The 24,164-nt window shown below is 43.1% G+C and overlaps 1 protein-coding gene and 1 pseudogene across 1 annotated transcript in view; both read right to left on the bottom strand.

The window, feature by feature from the left end:
• LOC137764336 (fibroblast growth factor 2) overlaps positions 1 to 20,579 on the bottom strand; it is a 55,119-nt gene extending 34,540 nt beyond the window's left edge. The window contains exon 1 of the mRNA XM_068543403.1: positions 20,057 to 20,579. Coding sequence (XP_068399504.1) covers positions 20,057 to 20,234 — 178 coding nt within the window. The 5' untranslated portion in view covers positions 20,235 to 20,579. The remainder of the gene's footprint in view (positions 1 to 20,056) is intronic.
• Positions 6,724 to 7,231, bottom strand: LOC137764335 (succinate dehydrogenase cytochrome b560 subunit, mitochondrial pseudogene; annotated as a pseudogene).
• Positions 20,580 to 24,164: the final 3,585 nt, after the last annotated feature.

Genomic DNA, 24,164 nt, shown 5'->3' with positions numbered 1-24,164 from the left:
GCTTTAAGATCACCACTGGCCATCTCCAGGGACACGCCTGACACGAAGTGCCCTCTTTTCTGGGCTCACACGCTTTTCCTTTGGCCATGCCTATTTCTGATGATATTATCAGCCCTTCCCCAAAACTGATTGTCAAAACCCTCCAGCAGAATTTGAGTCAAAAATCCTTAGCGCTTGGCCCTTGGAAATCATCTAGTGCAGACTTTTCAGTTCAAGATAAGGAAGCAGAGTCTCAGGTTGGTGGATTGCTTTGCCCAAGATCACCTAAGGACCCAGGGTCAAAAGTCAGCGGTCCTAACCCTCCTCTCTCTGCTGGCTGCTGAGCCAAACTGCCCTGAGAAGCATGTCACTCTATTGTTTTCTCATCTGCCATTCTTCAAGGAATAGCTGGTTGAAATAACGCTGAAATTGTGCCTTGTTCCAAGCAATGAGTTGTGTGATGATGGAGAGGGTAGGGGGAAAACCGGCGAATGGAGAAAAATACCAAGAAGTAAGGGAATTTATCTCCCCAAAGAAAATCTTCTTATACTATGTCTTCTTATTCCTCATAATAAAAAGACAAAGAGTTAATTGCTATAGTTTATAAAGTTAAAAAAAAAAGTCACAAAAGTACACAAATAGCAAAGCAAATAGCATCTGGCTCTAGTACTCACACTTCGATCCCAAAAAAGGAGCCTAAAATCATAATTATTGAATGTATTTCCTTTCTCTGTGCCATGGAAAGTCATCATTTGGTTTTCTTTTGCTCCTTTCTCCTTCCCAGAGCTGGAATACCTCTCTGAAGAGAATGCCGAGAGCCCACACAACTAATTACTCAGGAGTTTTGAATATGAAAGTCTGTTTCAGCCTAAATCTTCTCTTGCATATTCCTGGGTGTGTGTTTGTTTTTCTTCTCTTTCTTCCTTTCCCTCTTCACTTTCTACCTCCCTTGCCCTGTCTGCTTCCCTGATTTAATTTATCCTTTCTGCTTCCTCCAAAAGATATATGCGGTTACTAAGAAGAGAAAAAAAAATCAGACATCTATAAAGGCATCCACCATTATCTCAACATTATTTTTAGAGGAATAGGAAAGGCTTTAGGCACAGAAAGTGATTCTTCTTGAGATGCTCTGAATTGAAACCTCTTATCTCAGGCATGGAAGGGAGTCGCCCTCCCAAGTAAACTGTTCCAAGACCAGACACAAAATATAGCTCACTTTGTTCAACTCATACCTTTTACTGTAATTATCTTCCCCCCCTCCCCCGCAAGAATTTCTAAAGTATTCTACTTTCTATCTCTATGGGAATGGTGATTTTCACATGAAGAAAAGATTATTCAGAATCTAGGCATATTCTCCCAGCTGGACAATATAAGGGATCAAACTCCTGATTTGCATTTTTTCAGATTCATGGAAAGAACTTTTAAACCAGGAAGGTGCTTTGCAGATCACCTGTCCCAACACTGATGTTTTTAAAAATAGGAAACAGTCGCTTTGACCAAAAGATGTTTTCCTTACCCCACCCAGACCTCTCCCCCTTGCAACACTCAAATCCTAAGGGCTGCTGGTCATCACGGGCCATTGCAACACCACTGGGAGCTAAACACACTGGGGTCCAGCCAATTCTTCCAAACAGCCATTTTCCACTGGAATCAGGCCTCTTCCCTCTTAGCATATGCAGCTGTTTTCTGGCTTCCTGCCACGGCATCTACAATATAAACTTCCCACCACCATACTAAAGTCTTTCATCCTTCAAGGTCCATACCCTCTCTTCCTCCTCGTCAGTGCTACCCACTGACTGTCACTGTCACTCACTGAAGACCTTGGAATTAGGCACCCCGCATCCCTTGCCATCATCTAGAGAGATGGCACTGTTCATGCAGAAGACCCACCAACAATCGAGCCTCCGAGATCCTTGGCTTATCGAGTCTAGCAACCTGCATTCACCACTCTCATGGCCACGCCATCATTCGAGAGCGGCTTCATCTCAAACTCCGACATGGGATAACCTCATTTCCTTCGGCTGGTTCTTCAGTCGCTTTGACTTAAATGGTGGAGTCTGGTTCAGTTATCTACCCATCCGTAGCCTCTTGGGCTTCCCTCCTTATCACTCTGAACTCTGCGGGGCATAATTCAGTTCTCCTGCTTTTTCTTTCTCGCACTTCTGCAAGCTAAGCTCCAATTTTTGGATCAATATAGCCATCTGGCTTCTCCACTCCTGCACTTGCGCTGTTGAACCTACACAGACGAAACGTCCCCAGAAGTGACACAACCAGCCAGACTGGTGTTATTATGAATGTGGGTCTCCAGCCTCAAGGGAGCCATCAGCGACCGCGGGCACATCCCGGTCTCCGTCCTCTCCCATTCCCTACAGCAGCCATAAGACTTAGAGCTGGCTCGACAGGCCCAGCCCGCCGCCACACCTCCCTCCCGGAGATAACAGTGCCTCCTGCTTCAAAGAAAAACTGAAGATGGCAAACCTGAGGTCCCTCAATGTTTCCATACCTAAAACATATTCACTCACACTGCGCTGGCCAAGCTAAGCTCATCATTTAGTGGAACACATTTGTCTTTTCTTTCTCTCTTTTTTTTTTTTTAAACAGCAACTAAGCCACCAAAGAGGGTTTGTCATTTTGTGCCATTTTGCTACAAAATCGGCACGCTGAAATCTCTGTGTATCTGGTGGTGTTGTCTGGCATGGCCTTTTAGCTTCCCAGTGGGGAGGCACCTTGCCCCTGAGGACATAAAGATAAACAAAGAGGCCCAGTCAAGGAGACCCAACAGTCCAGGGTGCAGGTAAGGGAGACGGGCAGTACATGGAAAAACTCCCCTGCTCTTGGCCCAGCACCTCATCAAAGTCCCTCACATCCCCTGCTCTCTCCCAGTAGTGCCAGTGATGTAGTCTGAGAAGTAGAAAGGCATCTGATCTCCCCCTTCCCTTACTTCTATGTCATCTTGGACCTCTCATGAGGCTCAGACAACTGACAACAGAAGTGCCTCTAGTTATGCTGATACCCCTGCTTCTCATCAATGCTAGTTTGAGGATGATGTAAGACAGAAGCAACAGACGTTTCCAATCACAGACTAGAATATGACTTTAAAAAAAAAACAAACACCTCTTCTACCCAATCAGACTGCAGCCTCAACTGCCCTCTGCTGTCTGGTCCTCAGAAACAGGCACCTGAGGCCCAGTTCACTTCTGTGATGAGGGACGAGCAGGGGAGGCTTTGGGGCAGATGGCGGCTGACAGAGACCAGGGACAGCAGTAATGCTACCTGTGACCACAGGCGACAGCCTCAAACATCTCCACATGTAAGTATTACTCTGATCTTGTTGGGAATCCTTTTTTGTTTGTTGATTTTAATAATATCCTTTCTTCTGGAATAGGATCATTATTCTTGTTTTCAGAAATCCTAAGGAAGCAAAACTAACTCACGTATGTTGGGGGAAGGAAAAGAGAACCAGAAGACAAAAGCTAATGAAAAACAGTACAGAGGTTCCTCAGAAAATTAAACTACCATATGATCCAACAATTCCACTTGTGGGTATTTATACAAAGAAAAAAAATCACTAACTCAAAAAGAAAATCTGCACCCATGTTCACTGCAGCATTGTTTACAATAGCCAAGACATGGAAACCACTTGTGTCCATCATTGATGGATGAATGGATAAAGAAAATGTGAAATACACACACACACACACACACACACACACACACACGAATATTATTCAGCCATGAAAAAGAAGGAAATCCTGATCCATCTGGATGGATCTTAAGGGCATTATGCTAAGTGAAATAAGTCAGACAAAGATGTATGCTGTATGATACCATTTATATGTGGAATCTTAAAAAAAAAAACTCTTAGATACAGAGAACAGATTGATTAATCAACTGCCAAGGCAGGGGGCTGGGAAGGTGGACAAAATGGGTAAAGGAAGTCTAAATGCACAAACTTCAACTTATAAGACAATTAAGTCCTGGGGATGTAATGTATAGCACGGTGACCATAGTTAACAATACTGTGCTGTATCATTAAAAGTTGCTAGAAGGGTAGATCTTAAAAGTGCTCATCATAAGAAAAAAAAAATCTGTATCTATGTGAGATGATAGATGTTAACTAAACTTACTGTGGTGATCAGTTCATAATATATACATATATCAAATCATTATGTTGTATAACTAAAACTAGTACAGTGCTGTATGTCAATTATATCTCAATTTAGAAGAGGAAAAGGGAGGAGAGGAGGGAGAGGAGGGGAAGGAGAAAGAAGCTAGCCTCCATGTTCCCTGGCAAGCACCAGTCATGGAAGGTGGAGCCTCCTTGGGGCCTCAGTGGGGACCAAAGCAAAATGATCTCAGCATGAATAGGAGGCCAGCCTCGTGCCTCTCTCAGGAACCCTCCGCCCCACGTCCTCGGGATATCGCTGTGAATAAAGGGGTCCTATCCAAGCCAGGGTTGAACACTTAGGCCAGTCTAGGATTTATGCCAACAAGGGCCCTGCGATGGTTAACGTCATGTGTCAACTTGGCTGGGCCATGGTGCGCAGATATTTGGTCAAACATTATTCTGGATGCTTCTGTGAGGGGTGTTTTTGGATGAGGTTTATATTTGAAGTGGTGGACTTTGAATAAAGTGGACTGTCCCCCATAATGTGGGTGGCCTCATCCAATCACCTGAAGGCCTAGTAGAACAAAAGACTGACCTTCCCTGAGCAAGAAGGAATTCTGCCAGCAGACGGCCTTCTGAACTTGAACCACAACACTGGCTCTCCTCTGCGTCTCCAGCCTAACAGGTTTCCAGCTTCCATAATCACATGCATCAATTTCTTAAAATAAATCCCTCCTTCCCCCTCCCCCCTCCCTCTCCTACTCTCTCTATCTCATCTGTATCTCCTAGTGGTTCTGTTTCTCTGGAGAACCCTGACTGACTCAGTCCTCCTACAAGTTGAATTGCATGGTCGTCAGGAGATGAGCAGCTGTTCAGCTGTTGCCCAAGGCAGCATCCTCAGCAGCAGGGCTAGGCTCTGTGATGAGACTCCAAAGTCAGGCTGACCTTCCGTGAGCACTGCTGCTCAGACGTCAAGCCCCGCCCACAGGGTCAGTCCAAGCTGCACCTGCGCTGGTCTCCTCCCTTCCCAGAGTCTCCTTGCTTCCATTAAACTTACTCCATCCCTCTGTGATCTGATCCAGTCCCTTCATGTCTCTTCCAGCCCACTGTTGCACCAGTATAGGACTTTCCCAAAGAACACGGTTATGATGCACCTTAAAAAAGTAAACTATATTGTGCAGAATACGTTTAGATTTAGATTTTTGGTATGCTTTGACTTAGAATGTACAGTGAATTAGAAATAATTAGTACTAATTAAGCGCCATTTCCCAAAGCAAAGTAAAGCAGTTTTACTGATAACGACCAAGGCCGTGCATCTGAGTGGGGCTTAAGAGGAAATAAGCCAAAGAATGGATGAAGGAGTGAGAAGTGGGTTCCTTCTAGCGGGCAGGCGTAGGCCTGGGCACTGCTCACCAACAATCAGTCAACTAGGGTGCTGCGTCCATCCGTGTGACCCATGGCCAAAGACCCCACCCATAGCTCCACCCTCCCAAGACAGAAACCTCTTGGTTACCATCTCATCTCTCTCTGTCCCTTCATATTCACACACCCCCGAGAATAGTATCCACCATCTGTCTCCGCTCCCTCACTCCCATTCATCCTTCTCAGAAGTCTTTATAGAAATAATATGTGGATATGTAATTGTTAAAATTTTCTAAATACATAGATAAAGAAGTAAAGATTCCCCTTCATTTCTTCTCTCTCAATCCTAGCCCCCTCTCCAAAGTTATAAGCACAAGTTAGCAGTTTGATATACATCCTTTCAGCTCTTAGCCTACCTATTTACTCCATAAGTATATAGTTCTTTTGTGTGTGTGCATTTTTATAAATGGGGTAATTTTTGTGTGTTATTCCAATAATTTCCTTTTTGTTTCCAAAGACAAAATGATCTTTTTAATTCAGTTTCAGAAGAAGCTGTCACATGAATTTGGTTTAGAAAACATGACAATAAGAGGCTTGGTTTTTCTGTAAATGCAAGAAAAAAAATAACCGTTAATAGGTTCAATGATAATTTTCTGGATCTTCCTCTTGCATCAAAAGCTATGTATCTTCTCCCCAAAGCACCTGCTCCAAGAGCCAACTCACTCTCTTTATCTGCCTCTAGCCGGGACAGGCTAATTCCCCTCCACCACCCCTCTCTTCTTTCAGTCACACTGTGTTGGTGCTAAAGACCCTGGGCTCTGACCAATGAACAGAATTGTCCTTTAAGCCAGCAACCCACAGGCAGTGGGACCCAAAGCCCCACTCCCAGTCCCCATGGCAGAGGCCACAGAGCTGGCATTGTTTCCACTGTCTCAGGAAGAAGGAGCCAAAAGCTGACCCTCAGCACAAAGCAAGGCCTAATATGAAGGAAGACTGAGCACTCCCAGGTCCAGAGTAGGCTGCAAGCTACAGTCAGGAAAAGGGAGTTATTGCAGTCTTTCCACCTTTAGAAATAAATAAGGGGAAAACTGGACCCTTTTCCACTACTATGGTTCTACAAGGTCCTCTACTGCTGAGCTCCAAGGGGATCTGCAAGCACAAAAGGGTCTAAACAAATCAGGAGAACTTTGCCCTGGCGGAAGATAAGAGTGACAAGCAGGAAGACAGGTCAATGTAATAATCTGCAGGAAGATGCTGCTGGGAACTCCGGCTCTTCACAGGGCTGCCAGCCCTACAGAGGACAACACAGCAAGAACCCAGACAAGCACTCCAGACTGGTATAGCTGGGGAACTGTCAGGCCCTTTCTTGACCCCACATCAGGAGTCGGATCCCATTCCAGGTGTGACACATGAGAAGGAAGATGAGTGCAAATTTGGCTGTGTGGATCAGTGCTGGCCCCAAACACAGGGACTTCACAAGTTCCAAATGAGACTCAAAGCTCCCAGGGATCAAAAGGGCCGACAAGCAAAAAGAGAAACCCCTGCACTCAAGGCAATACCAGTGCCATGGTGGCAAATGGACATCACCATGGGAAGAGACCAGCTACAGATAGCGATACGGGGAGACAAAGGGTGCTCTGAACCACTGTTGTTATTCCAGAACCTCTCCATCTCTTCTTTGGCTGTGGTTTCCAAAGGAACAGCATTTCTGATACGGAGCTGAGGACCAAGGTGGGCACAGAGGCAATGACGGCCAATATGTCTCAACAAGAGCACAGCCATCTTGGGTTCTGGCCTGGACAGAAGTCCAATAATTTCCTTTTTTCTCTCAACAAAATGGAGACCCTTCTATTCTAATGCATGTACCTCACTTATGATGTGCCAGGCAATGGTGTAAGAGATCTACATTTCTCAACTGGACTACCACAATAAATTTCCTAACTCTCCTCCCTACACCCAGCCTTATACACTTTGATCCATCCCACACACCTGCCTGAGTGATTTTACAAAAGCCCAAATCTGATATTCTTATTCTTATGATTAAACTCTTTCACTGACTCCCCACTGCCTTGAGGATAAAGACCAAATTGTTAGCACGGCTTACAAAGCCCATCACAATCCAGGCCCTTCCATATATCAGGACAAAACTATAATTCGAAAAGATACGTGCACCCCTGTGTTCATAGCAGCACTATTTACAATAGCCAAGACATGGAAACAACCTAAATGTCCATCAACAGATAAATGGATAAAGAAGATGTGGTATACATATAAAATGGAATACTACTCAGCCATAAAAAAATGAAATAATGCCATTTGCAGCTGCATGAATGGACCCAGAGATCATCATACTAAGCAAAGTCAGAAAGACAAATACCATATGATATCATTCATATGTGGAATCTAAAATATGACACAAATGAACTTATCTATGAAACAGAAACAGACTCACAGACATAAATATCAGACTTGTGGTTGTCAAGGGGGAGGGGGAGCGAGGGAAGGTTGGACTGAGAGTCTGGGACTAGCAGATGCAAACTCTTACGTAGAGAGTGGATAAACAGCAAGGATATACAGCACAGGGAATGATACCCAATATTTTGTAATAACCTATAAGGGAAAAGAATCCAAAAACAGATAGCTATATGTGTATGTACAACTGAATCATTTGCTGTACACCAGAAGCTAACACAACTTTGTAACTCAACTATACTTCAATTTAAAAAAGAAAAAAAAAAGAATCCGGGCCCTTCCTACGTGACTGGCCTTACCTCTTACTATAACCCTACACTCTAGTCATGCCAAAATGTTTGCAGTTCCCAAAGCATACCAAACCTGGAGCTGCTTCCTTGGCCTTCACGCCCTTATGTGCCTTCCAAGAAAAATTAGTTGAGTTGCAAAACATATATAAATAACCAAATGAATTCTGCTGCTGTATGGGAATGTTAGCCATCCTGCTGTTAAAAGTGGTATAGACGGTCTAGCAAAAACTGTTAACTCTGTTTAGAATAAGGACCTAAAGCATCACTTTTTGGTGGCAGTTAGATAACAGTCAGCTGCCGGGCAAACATCTAGCTGCCTCCCAACACCCAGGCCAGCAGTCCCTCCTGCTTGAAGCCTTTTCTGACTTCCCTGTAGAATCACCGTCCTCCTTAATATGACTTCACTCTTCCCCCAGGACACAACACAAGCAAAGCAGCCGTAACATTTCAGTGTCCTTGCTGACTTACATCTCTTTCTTGTCCTACCAGACAATATACACCTTAAGGGGCAGAGGCCTACATTTTTTTAATTGAATTAAAATATTTTTAATTCAATTTTAATTGACTTAAAATATTGTGTTAGTTTCAGGTGGTAGGTGCCTACATTATCTGACTTTAAATCCCCAGCACCCAATGCTATATATGACAATATAGTAGAAATTCTGTGGTTAAAATGGCAAATCAAAAAGTATATTATTTTTATTGAGGTACAACTTAATATTTAAGATGAGTTACAAAGATATTGACAATATACCAAGACCAAAACCAAACAAACAAAAACTTTAAAAATGGCTTTTAAATAAGGCAAATAGAAAATAAGTTAAAAACTGGTGAAGCCAGGACTGAGATTACTATACTTGCTAGAAGCACACCACATATTCGGCTTTCTAGAAGCCAGTAGCCATAACAAGTTTCCCAGAGTCCATAAGGTTAGAACAAACTGGCCACCAAGGAGAAGCATAACTAGTCCTGACATGGTTACCGCAGAGAAATTTCTCTCAGGAGTCCTCAGAGGGGACACTATGCAATGAGATAAACAGCAGCTTTACATATTTCTTAGAATTAACACAGACACCAGTTTCAGAGAGATGTGACTCTTGAAAATCGTTTACCATAAACTACAGTCTCACACCAACACATTCAAATTGGTTCTCTCGCTGACGGTCAGGTTAATTAGAAGATATACCTTAGTTATTAGTGGTAGTATCCTTAACATATTTTGGACCATGGACAACTTTTTGAGAACCTGATAAAATGCTATGTATCTTCTCCTCAGAAACAATACCCTGACATAATATGTTGCATCTATTTTCAGGAGATTATGGAAACCTGAAGCTTGTCCATGGACCACCCATGTTAAAATCCACAACCCGGAGGAAAGATGTACTATAGATCCTTGAGTCAGGCCTCCATAAATATTATTTCCCACAGCAGGACCTTAAAAAAGTGCTGCTCTCTGGCCTGTGGGCTGAACTGTAAAGAACCATGTGCTTTAACTGTCAGCCATGGTGAGCATCAGGCTCCTTCTAGAAAATCAGAGGTGCCTACAAGGAACACCCAATCACTTCTGGAGGTGATACCACGGGCAAGGCCAGGAGTCTCCAGAATTCTACAACACAAAGGCTCCACAGTCCTACATCATTAAGCACGGCCAAAAATAATTTAAGTCTGGAAAATATTCAACATAGGTATAACCAAATAGATATCCCAACCGGTTTTTTTTCCCCCTAATCTCATTAAAACACTCCAAGACTATCTACTTTTTGAGTAATGTAACTTCCTGCAATGCCTTCCAAGAAAAATTAGTTGAGCTGCAAAACATACGTGTAAATCACTAAATGAATTCTCCTGCTGTATGGGGATGTGAGCTACACTGCCGTTAAAAGTTGGGTGGAAGGTCCAGCAAAAATTATAACCTTGAATTAGAATGAGAATCTAAAGCTTCACTTTTGGGTGGTAATTAGAAAACAGAGTCAGCTGCCTATTAAGAATACTTTTAGATTATGATAATAAATTCATATCACGAATTTAGCTTTAATTTTTTACCTTTTAGAGGGAGAGCATACTTCCAGCTCATTAAAAGTGATACAGTCCTTAGCCTGGCCTTAGAAACCCAAACATGAAAAACTCTAGACTCTCTCCCAAAGAAAATGTATTTCTTTTGTAGAAGGTTATTATGAGAAGTTTGGTCTGATATTCCACTGAAATGAACATATCAAGCCTATGTATGTTACTACTCTCCCATTATATATTACCCTATTTACTACTTTCTGTGTTATTTTCTTTTCTCAGTATTCTCAAGCCTCTTGGAATTTTTTTTTTTTCAAGGAACTACCTCAAGCTTACTACCTATATAGAGTTTCCTGAAAATAGCTTTATCCCACTTTTTGATATATAAGACAACCACTCATCTGCTGGTAACTTTCCTATTCTCTATCATTCTCATAGACTTTTAACAGTGCCCACATCTGTAAGCAATGTGTGTACCAGGGGACTGGACTGTTTCGAGTCCATGTTTTTCTGAGGAGAGGAATAACAAGATCGGAGCTGCTCTCTGGAAAGATTACTCTGCCGAAGAACAATATGCAGTTGATTAGATGTGTTATGGGCTGAATTATCTCCCACCCCCCCGCTGCCCCAAACTCATATGTTGAAGCCCTAGGCCCCAGTACCTCAGGAAATGACTATTTGGAGATAGGGCCTCTGAAGAGGTGATTAAATTAAAATGAGGCCATTAGGGTGGGCCCTAACCAAATGTGAACCAAGAAGAGGAGGTTTGTATGTGTGCAAAGAGAGATGACCACGTGAAAGGGCAGCAAGAAGGCAGCTGTCTGTGAGCCGAGAAGAAGCCTCAGAAAGACCAAACCTGCAGACACTTTAATCTCGGACTTCTAGGCTTCAGAACTACGGGAAAATTAATTTCTGTTGTTTGAGCCCCTCAGTCCACGGTATTTTGTTATGGCAGCCCTAGCAAACTTACACAGATGGGACAGGCTAGAAGCCATTGGCAACAGTCAGGGACAGAACTAGAGCAGCTGTGGCAACAATGCAGAGGCCAGCGTGAGTGTTAAAGACACTGCAGAACCAAAATGCACAGGGCCTGAGAAAGGGATGTGAGGACTGAGGAAAATGAAGAGTAGAAATTTACTCCAAGAGATGGGCGTGGTTGGCAAGAAATTTTTTAAAATATATTTTATATTTTAAAATACAGGGGAGTCAAAAAAGGGAGGCAAGTGATTCCAAGGAAAGAGGAGCTTCATTTTTCATTTTAGACACATTTCTAGATGTGTCTGGCTAAGCACTTTCTTTGTATCTTTTTGTCTTATCTTGGTCTTTATTTCCTCACACACTAGACATCCAAACAATTATTGGTTGACTGAAAATCTCACTTGGTGAAGAAGATTAAAATAAAATAGGTCCAAGTACATCTGCATTTTTTCTTTTGGTTGCTTTTTTAATCTTACACCACATGTCCTTAAAGAGTGAGCCTATCTTGAATTTCCTTGAAAGGGCCTAACTGTAACTTTTAAACATCCTTTTAGTTATTCTCTTTGCATTTTCTGCATGCTTTAGCTTATTCTGCATCTTAATCTTCCAGACCCCATCTTTGAGGTTCATTCCATTCTTATACAGTATTTATCCTTAATTACGTCCTACTCTTTCTATTTTACTTTTTAAATTAAATATGCCATTTCAAAATCTTTGAGTGCTTCAGAAAAAAACCCCTAAATATTAAAGAGCTGTTTCATAATAAATCATGACAGAAATACTTTCTAAACAAAAAAGAATGCAATAAAGCAAGGGGTGGGAGAAAAGATGACAGAGGCTAACTTCGCTAGACAGGGTAAAGGCTCTGGGAAGAGTTTAAATAATTTTTTTAAATCACTAATTCTGTTCAAATTTCTGCTACACCATCCATCTGGAATTCTGGCCATGAACTGTATTCTAAACACTAAGAAGTATGGAAGGCACAATTAATTACTTCTTGTCACAAACAAAGAGATCATGTTTTGAAAAGCCAACAGCAAAAACCCTGCCCTTATCTGTAAAATGAAAATACTTGTTTCAGAAGATTGTAATAAGATTAAACATATTGTTCATAAAGCTGACATAGAGCATGTTCTCAAGAATTTCATTCATTCATTGAAAAAACACTCAGTAAATAATAAGGTCCAAGGAATACAGAGGTGAAGGTCAAACAACTGGTCCTTCCTCTATGAAGGTACAGGGACTTTCCCTAGTCATTATGGTAATCTCCCTAGGTGTCTGGCTAAGGCTGGACAGACCCCATCAACCCCTCATGCTTTAATACCCTCCCTCCAAAACAGTCTGTGTCTCACTTTCCCCACCTGGTCACAGCTGAAGGTGTTGCTGTAATTCATTATTTTTTAATCTAACACTTGTTGTGTATGCCTTCTTCATATACTACTGTGCTCTACTAAACCAGTTAGCAAGACTGGCTTCCCAATTTTACTTGCACTATATTCCCATTACTAAACTGTTGCATTTAGAGTAATGTATAAATATAAGTATGTAAGAAGAACTTCTAAAACTAAGAAACACACTCAAAATAGAATATTTCTCTTTTCACATAATTGTTTTGACAAATGCTTTGCCTCAAAGAAGATAAGGAGATAAGATTAATCAATCTTACATTTAAAGATTAAATTTGACTCAGAGAGAGGCTCTCCAAATTTCTGATTCTAGTAAGATAAAAAGTAACAAAAGAGGACCAACCATGCAAAATCCAAGATTATACCATCCCAGAATCAGAATTTCCAAGATGAAAGGACCTTCTTCTCGAGTCCCCATCCAATTCAAGTAGTCATCCAACCAGTGAATAATGACACCTGCCCCTACATAAACACACACACACACACTTGTCAAATAAGCCAAAGGTAGAAATAGCTAAGAAGGGAAAGGTCAAATGACACGAGAGAATACAAAAATTTTAAAAAAATAAAAAGATGGGAAAAGAAACATAATTAATAGAAAAAATGAAAATATATAAAGAAGACATATAGCAGGTGTTAAACTAAAATATATATGTTATTAGGCAGTAAATAATTTCATTTCTAATTCAAAACAAACACTGTTCATCAAGTGTTATATTTCAAAAAGTAATTTTTTAAAAGGAGGTATTATTTGACTCTGTTACTCTTCAATTTCCTATTTATGTTATGACCAGCTGTAAACCTATGAATTGTTTTCTCTTTACAAAATGATTCAGCTCAGAAAGCAGTAGAATGAGACTGGTCATTCAGCAATCTCTCCCACCCACCCTTGCAGACATCACATCACAAAGACTATGACTCACTTTGTCACACAGTTTCTATCCTTTTAAGAGTTTTATGATTGTTGTGATGAATACTGGCTCATAAATCTGAATATTAGGATGAAACTATTTGTGTCATTTCCTCACAGCCAAAGCAGATACTAACAATGGTACCAGACAGTTCTTAATCCTACTTTATAAAATGATTCACAGGTTTTAGACTTGAGAGAGAGAGATTTAAGGATTAAAGTATGTGATTCAAGTATGAATTCTCAGATCTGTATTTTTTAATTAGCGGGTTATAACTAGTTCTGGAATTGGCTAGAAATGTTATGTTATTCAATAGCTGAAAAGAAAATCTTCCACAATAAAAATGAATCCTAACAAATGATTGTGTTTTACCTTTATTGCTTCCTTCGAATAATGTGAAAGGTGTCACTGCAGAAGGAACTACAGTGATTCTACATTCAATTTATCCATTTTACACGCCTCGTGCTGAAGTGTGTATGCTTACTTATTTAAAGTTCTAGCTCACTCAACAATACAGATTGAACTTCTTCAATGGGCCTCAGCCTGGTCATTCACTGAGCAGTGGAGTCAAGGGGATCCTGGGGTGAGTAAATGCAGTCTCAGACCTCAGAGTAGAAAAGAGTAAAGGACTGCTAGGTAATGTCATTTGAATTTTTAAAAATCCTTGCCGACTAGAAATTTGCAGTAAAATTGAGGGACGTGAAGTTAAAACATATCAAGTTATTAGAGAGAATTTTTAGATAGCATGCAGGAGAGGAAAGACAGGTACAGGGCGGTAGGAAAGAAATGGGGCCTGACACACGCCTAGGACTGGGGTAAGGTGAGAGGATTAACGGCCAATTAAAGGCTAAGCGAAGAAGGATGTGAGAAGACGATCAGAAAGGAAGTGAGAAGACGTGGCTCATCTGCTGGGTATGTGTTGAACTTAACACACACTCTCCACAGAGAGGACAGAGCTCAGTCCCAGTGCAGCAGACAAACACATCCACAACTACAACAAAAATCATGAAGTCTGCAGGAGAATACGTACCAAGTACTACGGGAAATGCAGAGATGGAAACAATTAATTCTCCCTGCGAAGGCAGGGGAAAGTTTCACAAAGGAGAAGACCACTGAGCTGACTCATAAAAGATCTTCCCAGAGAAAGGTGGGAGTGGGAGGAGGGTGTGAGAGAAGGATTGATAAGAAAAGGAAGGATTTTCCAAAAACAAGGCTCACAAGTGGAAAAGCCCATCACTGTAATAGTGATGGGTCTGTCAGGTGAGAGACTACAGTGAAAGCACAGGGCACTGGCAGCGCCGGGGGGTGTGGATGGCAGAGAGTGGGAAACAAGACTGAGCAGGTGGGTCATATTTGAGAGGGAAAGTCGGGAAGATGATGGTTGTAGGTAAATAAAGGACAGGGGAACGGAGACAAGGCAAAGAAAAGTCACTGAGGTAGGGAAGACTCCAAGGCGTCTAGCTTTGGAGACGAGAAGGATAATTTCACTACAAACAAATTCGGTAGGAAGGGTGCTAGTTGGAGAAAACAGTGTGATGGTCTGTTTTACGTGGGTTGAGTTGAGGCTGTGGCAGTGCATCTGTCCGTCGGGCAGTGAGAAACACGGTACTAACACAGAGATGGGAAATCAGAGACAAAGACTATAATTGATCTGCTGAAGGACCATGAGTACACAGAAAGACGGGTAGAGCGCCAAAACAGAGCCTTGGGGAATATTACATCAAAAGACCGAAAGAAGGAGAAACCAGAGGAAAAGACAGTCGGATGGGTGAGAGGAAACCAGGTTGATGTGGTGTAACAGAAGCCAAGGAATTCTCGGGAAGACAGAGGCAGACAATGGTGTCTAGTGTCAGAAGTAGGGTGACAAATTGGCTAAGTCCATGTGATTGAACTGGAAGACTGCTGGGGCCCAGAATGATTTAAGTAGAATACCAGGTGCAGAATCCAGAGTTAAAAAGAGAAAAGGAGATGAAGTAGAAGAGCGTACAGCATTCTAGGGTATTGGCCACAAAAGAAAGAATGAACAAACAATGCACAGCATACCTGAGGAATTTTATATCACACAGTACATGGTAAAAATCTTAGGTGCTTTTTAAAGAAAACAGGATTCATAATGAGAGCTTTAAACTAATTATCCTGAGAAATGATTTATCTTTTTATAGATTACCCTTAAAAATGCTAATAGCCAGCTTTTAAGATTCCAAAATATTTTCCAAATATACTTTTGTTACATATAATCATCTTCATTAAAAGACTGACCAAGTGTCTAAACATATGTGTTAACTGCACCAAGAGAACTATAAACCTCGACCGTGCTTTATACAGCATGTGGTCCAGGAGGAGTTACTCCACGGGATGGTCCACACAGAATGTTCTCATCCGCAGCTGACATTTAGTGAGAATTCCCAGAGTGAAAGGTACAAACCTTTTATGATGTTTATTTATATGGAGAAGTCATGGTTCCTACCTTAAGATGCCAGCATTTTCTCAAAGTGCGTAAATCATGAACAGAGAATAATCCACTCACAGAATCTAGCCAGATCACTACTACACTATACAAACTTCCTTTAAAAAACAAACAAAAACAACAACAGAAAACTTTTCCCACCCCAGAATATCTTAAAAATCTGTGAAATAAAAGGTCTGAAGCCTCCCTTTGAATTTCGCAAGTTCATGTTTTTAACGATGAGGGGTTGCATGGAATATGTGCCATGGCACAGGGCACGGGAGTCACACAGACTGGGATCCCATCCCTGCTCCACATGGGGGTGGACGGGTCCCTCAGTTTCTCCAAGGCTCAGTGTCCTCCGGAGCCTGGAAGCCGAGAAGTGGGGCAAGCAGGCAGTCACCTCCCGGGAGAAGCCCTCCTGGGAGAGGCCCAAGGGTTGATCCAGCACTTCTAACTACCTTCATTTTTTCCAAAATAAGAGCATCTGGAATAAATTTGATGCTAAAATGCACACAAGCAGCATACTTTGCCCTTACTATACTCCACCACATGTTGTACGTGCTGCTTGGGATAAAATGTTCTCTTCTGAATGTTTTCACGTGGTTCACTACTTTAGAGCGTACACTTAACGTTACCCATTCCCATGGGCATTTGGAAGGGGCCTGTAAAAACATCCAGGACGCCGAAGGGAAGGTGGTGGGGGTGCGGCGCGCACGCGGGGGGAAGCACAGGCTCCGTCTTTGTTTTTATCTTGCTTTTTAGCAAGACTCTCGTGTCAAACACAGGTTATCCCAGGATTATAAGAAAAGTGCAGGAAAGTTGCCTTTTCAAAGGCAACTTGTGAAAGCAATTCAAGAGAGAACCCAGGTGAGAAGCACAGGTGATCTTCAGCAACACTGAGAAGCTGGAAACACGGGCGTCCAGGTGTCTGATCCCTTCCTTTCTGCCGCCGTCGCCCCGCGCCCCGTGTCCTCTCCAGAACCTGAGCTACGGCCCCCGCCCCTAAGCAGCGCCCCACATTCATGCCACAGCCTTCACAGCTCCCCGCCCCCCAGCTCCGCCAGCTCCAGATCTCCTGGTCAGGTTTTGGGGAAGAAACTGCACGTGCAATTTAATCCACGCTAAACGGTAAAATCCGAACGCTGCTGAACTCTTCCTTCCAGAGGGACCCTCCTCCCTCGGTATCCGTGGGGGGCCGGTTCCAGGACCCCACGCAGGTACCAACAACCGTGGAGCCTCAGGTCCCTCGAGGAACGTGGCGTAGCACTGCTGACCCTCATCTCCGCAGATGGGGAACCCTCGGGTTCGGGGAGCAGACTGTATTTGCATTTTAGAAACGTCCGGGAAAAAAGTGTTAACGCCAAAGGAATAAATCTCCAATGACAGATTTTAGGGTCCATTGGGCAAAGCAGTTTGAGGAATGGGGCCTTGGGTCTTCCAACGTTTCAAATAGGTCTAGATATCTGGGCCTTAATTCGGAGGGAAGTTGTAGCAACCGTTAACTGATTTCTCCATGTTTCCTGATCAGTTTTGCTAGTTCAGGGGAATGGAGGGGATGTAATTCAGAGGATATTGTTATGTCATTTTTCTTCTTATATATTTCCCATCAGTCTCCTCCTGGTTTGGTCAACTATCAGTATGCCTTCGACATGCCAGAAAAAAACACTGTACTTAAACTTACGTCCAGGTTGGGCTATACAAAAGTGGCCTAAATGTATCATTTTTAGGTTTATATTCTTGTCAGGCTATCACCTGGTACAAGGGGATTTTAAAAAATCAGTGCTCTCCACAGATCTGGATGAATATTCCACTCTTCACTTTTAAACAGCTTGTCTTTAGCTAGTTATCAAGTTGGTAGGGTTTCTCAACCTTAGCACTTTTAACATTTAGGGTCAGAACACTTTTTGCTGAGGGATTAGGGCGGTATCCTGTGCACTGTAGCGTCATCCCTGGCCTCTACTTACTAAATGCCAATAGCACCCTTCCAGGCGTGACCACCAAAAATGTCTCCAGGCATTGCTAGATGTTACCTGGAGGTGGAAGGGGGCAGGCAGTATCAATCCTATTTGAGTACCACTGAGTTAAAATCAGATTACAAAAATGACAGCCCAGCCCAGAATTGGGAATAAAAAGTTAACAGCTGTTTTTACAAGGGTGGTAATGTGGTATGCAATTCAGAATTACCCTCGCTCGCTAGCCCCTATACAGTTTTGCTCTAAAGGAAATAGGGTATCGAGAGTGTCAAAGAAAAAAACTGTAACTAATAAAATGTCTGGAAAAAAAAAAAAGAGAGCACTAGGGGAAGCCTCAATATGAACCCAATCTAGGGGAGAGTTCTTCTGTCTTCTAGTCAAAGAACATGCTCCTTTTTGTGCTACTAGAAAAGAGCAAAACTAATTGGGACATATGTGCACCTTGCCCTAACCAGCTGGGCTAGCCTGGCAGACAACTGCAGAACAAACTCCAAACACAAAGCTAATTTTGTGAAATCCATTTAAGTTACCAAAATAGAGAAAGAGCGCTACCGATAGATTGGACTACAGGCATCTTTTCAGATTCACTGGATAGTACATGAGAAAAGTTTTTAATTATGGCAGGCCTGAAAACAATTACAGACCTGCATCTTTTGCTTGTTGCTATTTTGGAACCAATAAAGACTCAAGTCTTATGAAAGCACATTTCCCATTCCCGAATGTGTCAATGCAGGCTTGGCTGCAGAGCTCTCTCCTCTTCCTACTCCCGCATTCCAAAGTGAAGGACACACCATTAGCATCATAAGGAAAAGACAGACTCCTGCGGGTCTTTTCTCAGGCAAAAGGAGGATCAGGTTTTCCACCTGAAACCCATAAAGGAAGGAATGGCAGAACAAACAGCTTTCAAAAGAGATGTTTTACCTACACTTAACAGGATGACAGTTAAAATATATCTGATCTCTTTCTCTCACTTCTAATTCATCAGTATTTTTATCAGCCCATTTTACACCTTTTTCTCCATCTTTTCTCTAGACCAGTGGGTTCTCAAAGTGTGCCCTGGTCAGCATCACCTGGGAACTTGTTAGAAATGCAAATGAGGCCCCACTAAGCAATCAGACCTAAGCAATCTGAAACTCTGGGAGATGGTTCAGCCATGGGTTATAACAAAGCTTCCAGGTGATTCTAATGCACCCCTAAAGTTTGAGAACTAATGACTTAGGCCAATCTTCTTTCTATAAGCACAGATAGATTTTATTATTATTATTATTATTTTTTACAGAAAACAAAACTGCATACTAGTCAACTGAGTCCTCTGTGCACTTTATATAAATCCTCATTTGATCCTCAAGCCTGATGCAAGGTTGATTATCCCCACTTTCGGGATGAGGAAACGGGCTCAAGGGATAAGGGTCGCTCAAGGTCCCATAGCTGATAACTGCAAGTGGAAGATTAAAGTTTTTGCAGTTCTTTTCACTACTGCAACAAAGGTCTATCGCACTTTATTAATACAGTCCATACTTTCTGCTCTGTCAGTTTTCCGAAATTCGGGGAAAAAAATAGAAATGGATGGGTGAGAGCAGTGTGCCAACTGCCTTGGATCCTGCCGAACTGGAATTTAAGGGCACGGCTCTCGAAAGGTATCTTTCCAGTAAGGAACGTTTAATTCGGCTGCGGTCCCTCCTGGCTTTGTCCCGGGGACTGCGCGCATCCCACAGACAAGGGGTCGGAACTTCAGGCTGGAGGCGCCGGCGGCACCTCCGTGAGCCACCCACCTCTACTCGGCCGCCGGGCATCCCCGAAGCGACAGGTTGTCTGCGCCCAGAGAGTCGCCGGCAAGGCCCGGGCGCCCTGCAGCTCCGGGCCCAGGGGACTGGTTTACCAGTGGAAACCGGCACACTCCAAAGCCTGGGCGAGCGTCTACCCGCCACCGCAGCTCGGGGCAGGAGGGGTCGAGTGGTGAACCCGAAACCGCCGAGGGCCGCGCGGGGAGAGACCACAAGCCCCACTGGGGTCAGAGTGAAGAGAAGGAAGGAGCGCGGAGGCTGGAAGGCGGGGGCGGAGGGGAGAACGGCAGGGGATGGAGACGGCGCGGGGGAGGAAGAGCCCGGCAGCACTCACTGTGAGGGTCGCTCTTCTCGCGGACCCCATCCACTCGGCCGTCGGGGTGGATGCGCAGGAAGAAGCCCCCGTTTTTGCAGTACAGCCGCTTGGGGTCCTTGAAGTGGCCGGGCGGGAAGGCGCCGCTGCCGCCGTCCTCCGGCAGGGCGGGCAGCGTGGTGATGCTCCCGGCTGCCATGGCCCCGCCAGCGCCCTGCCGGGGTCCCCGAGCCCCTGGAGCCGCGCGGGGAGTCGCCGCGCCCCGGCCCCGGCCTCGGACGCGCTCCGGGGCGCGGCCACGGCCCCGGCCCCGGCCCCCCAGCCTCCCTCCCCGCGGCACGCGGCCGCGCCCGCGGGCCCCCAGCCTCAAGCTGTTCGCCGCTTCCCTCTCCGCCGGCCCTAGAGCGCGGGGAGCCGAGCGGCCCGTGAGCTGGGGGTGAGGGCTGGGTGTCTCCGCGGCCGCCGCTCTCGGGAGGGCCGCCTCCCGAAGCTGCAGCGCCAGGGTTCCTTTTGCAACCGCGGGCACAGCGTCCGCTGGTCTGGCAGCAGCCGGGCCGCGGCGTCACATCTTCTACGTCTCCACCCGCGAACGCCCACCAACCCCGCAGGCCCCCAGCCCTCCTCCCTTCCTGCGCGCCGCCCCCTACTCGCTCGGCGTTTTCTGGGACCGGTCTCTGGGTCGGGCGCTCTGGCCGCAGCACGCAAGCGCGCGACCTCCGTGCTCGGGGGGAGCCCGAACGCAGGCGGGGGGCGGGGGAGGTGCGGGGATGCGGCGGGAGGGCACGGCCCGGGCCTCCGCCGCTCCGGGGGCTCGACCCCGCCGGTTCCCCAGAAGGCGCCCAGCCCAACCCCACGCAACCCAAATCACATTCAGACTTTCTCCACACTGCGGAGCTTTTGCTGTGCAACCAGCCGTGATTCGAGTTTTCAAAGTTTAGATGCAATTTTCTCCCCCATTCTTTTTCCCTGCCAGCGTTTCAAAGCGGAGAAACTATTTCCACCCCCAAAAAGCAGAGGAGTCGGAAGGGAGGGAGGGTTCTGTGTCAGAATAGGTTTCGAACATCTCTCATCACCAAAAGACGAGGGTTACGCACAAGCACAAACTGTTAACCCTGAAGGCAGAGGCTGAAGTAGTTCACCAACATAAGCGAAGAAGAGGCCAGAGGAGCGGAGCGGGTTGGCTTGCTAAGAGGAAAAGGCTTTTCTTTTAGTAACCTAACTAACTTGAATTAGACAAACGTGGAAAGATGAAGATGGGCCTCAAATCCTCGTCGTAATAGAAGTATGTTAATGTCTTATTCTAGCTAAACTGTTAGGCATTTCTTGGAGGGAGGGTAGTTTACTGAAAATCCCGAACTACAAAATTGAAGTTAATTGCACTTTGCTAATTTTCAGTAGAATATATCAGGTACTACAGATTATCAAAATGTCCATCCACGGAACTTCATATACTGAGCACCTACTGTTTGCAAAGCATTTCAGTAAGTGCAGTGGGAGATACCCGATCTTCTGGCACAGTGAGGCTGATACATGGGGAGCACGAACAACACAAATACCAGCAGAAAGTGTCAAGGCCATAGAAGTGTAAAATTAAAAGTTTCGTGAGATTTCAGATAAGGGGTAACTCAGCTTCAGGGTAGGCAGGGGGTAGGGAGAGCTTCTTGGAAGATGTGAGAATACAGAAGTTCCTCTATTTAAGAACATATTTGGTTTCAAAAGATTATCCATCATTGCACTCGTTCATAAGTCTCCAAGAGGTGTTTAACTCTAGATGCATTTCTAGGACGTATGAATCGATTCTTCGGAGCTTTAAAACCACGAATACTCTTCTCCGGGCTGATGTATGTTCTCTGACATCTCTCTCCAAAATGGACAGGTTTTATCTGCTTTGAAGATCTGTTAAGACAAACAGCTCCCTTCCAGATGATCTCTGTGGGTATCCTAGGGAATGCTTAAAGCTACTGCAGCATGCATCAGGTTGCCACTTAACTTTGAAATCAAGTTAGATTTGAATAAGCCTTGAACTCCGGGTCACACAAACCTGAGTATTCCAAGAGCAAAGAGATAAAAGCTAAGTCAAAATATTTTTGAACAGTAGCATCCAGAAATTTGGGTAACAGCTACAAGCAGTTAAGTAATCTGTATGCTAATAGACCACAGGTCCTGTGGAACTGCATCCCATGTACAATAACTGCTTGTTTCCTAGTTCCTTCCAAAATCAGAGGAGGAGATGTCACATGAAATGGATAAGCCAGCTCTGGGAATCTAGGTCTCCAAGACAAATAGTGTTAATTCCAAGAAGACATCATTAAGAAAGTTGTCTCATGTTCCTACCCAGACTCTTCTCAACACACACCTGTACACACACAGAGAGACAGACAAAATATTCTTAGATGCAATCAATTTGCTCTCAGCTGAACCATGAGCAATCAACTTACATTCGCAATTTACCCAACTATAAGGATGAATATTAAAATAAAGATAATTTTGAAAAATAACTAGAACCAATAGGAGAATTCTATAAGATGATGAATACAAAACTCATTATTTTTAAAAACCATTAGTTTCCAGTGTTAACTATTTAGGAACCATAAAGGAAAGAGGAATTTCCCTTACAACACCAAAGTAAATTACTTTGGAATTAATAAGAATTGTTCAGAATCTAAATGATGAAAAGTACAAAGACTTAACAAGAACTTAAAAAAATTTTAAGTGTTCCTGGATGGAAATATACAGTAAAATAACAATGTCAGATACCCCTAACCATATTTAAAACTTTTAAACAATATTAGTTAAAAATTTTAGCACCATTTAAAAACAATCTAACAATATTGTAAAATTCATTTGGACAAATAAACGTATAAGAATAGCAAATACTTTTTTTTTAATTGCAGGGAAAAAATCTGAAAGACTTTTAAGTGGACAAAAATGATTACTAAATATCTTCAATGGAAAATTGGGCATTGTCTAGGTTATCTGATTCTGTGGGGTCTCTGTACCTTTGTCTTTGAGCAACTTTACAACTCTTGTAAGTTGTAGATAACTGTCATGGACTGAATTGTGTCCCCACCTCCCCCAGATTCCTATGTTGAAGTTCTAAACTTCAGTGTGACTGTATTTGGAGATGGGGCCTTTTAAGTAGGTAATTAAGGTTAAATGAAGTCATAAGGGTGGGTTCTTATAATGGAGTAATTAGGCAAGAAATGAAATAAAAGGATCCAGTTTGCCAAGGAAGAAGTAAATCTATCTGTATTTGCAGAGGACACAATCTTATATATAGAAAACCCTGAAAACACACACACACAAACACAGACACACACACAACTATCTGAGCTAATAAATGACTTCAGCAAGGTTGCAGGATACAAGATCAGTATATTAAAATCAGTTGTATTTCTTAACACTAGTAAAGGACAATCCAAAAATGAAATTAAGGAAACAATTCCATTTTCAATAGCATCAAAATAAATAAAATATTTAGGAATAAATTTAACCAAAGAAGTTCAAGACTTGTATACCAAAAACTACAAAACATTATTTGGAAGAAATTAAATAAGATGTAAATAAATGGGAAGACATCTGTATTCACGGATTGAAAGACAATATTGTTAAGATGGTAATTCTCAAATTGATCTACAGCTTCAATGCATTCTCTGTCAAAATTCCAACTTCCTTTTTTGAAGAAATTGACAAGCCAATTATGAAACTGATATGGACAGGTGAAGGACTGAGAATAGCCAAAACAGTCTTGAACAAGAAGAACAGAGTTGGAAGACTTGATTTCAAAACTTTCTACAAAGCTACAATGTATAGGACAGTGTGATACAGGATTAAGGATAGACATATAAATCAATGCAATAGAATTGAGAGTCAAAAAATGAACTCTGACATTTATGATCAACTGATTTTCAACAAGGGTGCCAAAACCATTCAATGGGGAAAGAAAAGTTTTTCCAACAAAGGTGTTGGGACTAGATATTCACGTGAAAAGAATTAATTTGGACTCCTGCCTCACACTATATTTTAAAAAATTAACTCAACATAGATCATAGACTTAAATGTAAAAGCTAAAACTATGAACCCTCTTAGATGAAAACATAGGTATAAATCTTTGTGACCTTGGCTTAGG

Source organism: Eschrichtius robustus, chromosome 4, assembly GCF_028021215.1.
Source record: "Eschrichtius robustus isolate mEscRob2 chromosome 4, mEscRob2.pri, whole genome shotgun sequence".
In the NCBI taxonomy this organism is placed as follows: Eukaryota; Metazoa; Chordata; class Mammalia; order Artiodactyla; family Eschrichtiidae; genus Eschrichtius; species Eschrichtius robustus.
Note: the sequence above shows the minus strand (reverse complement) of the source record. Positions and strands in the feature narration are given on the sequence as shown.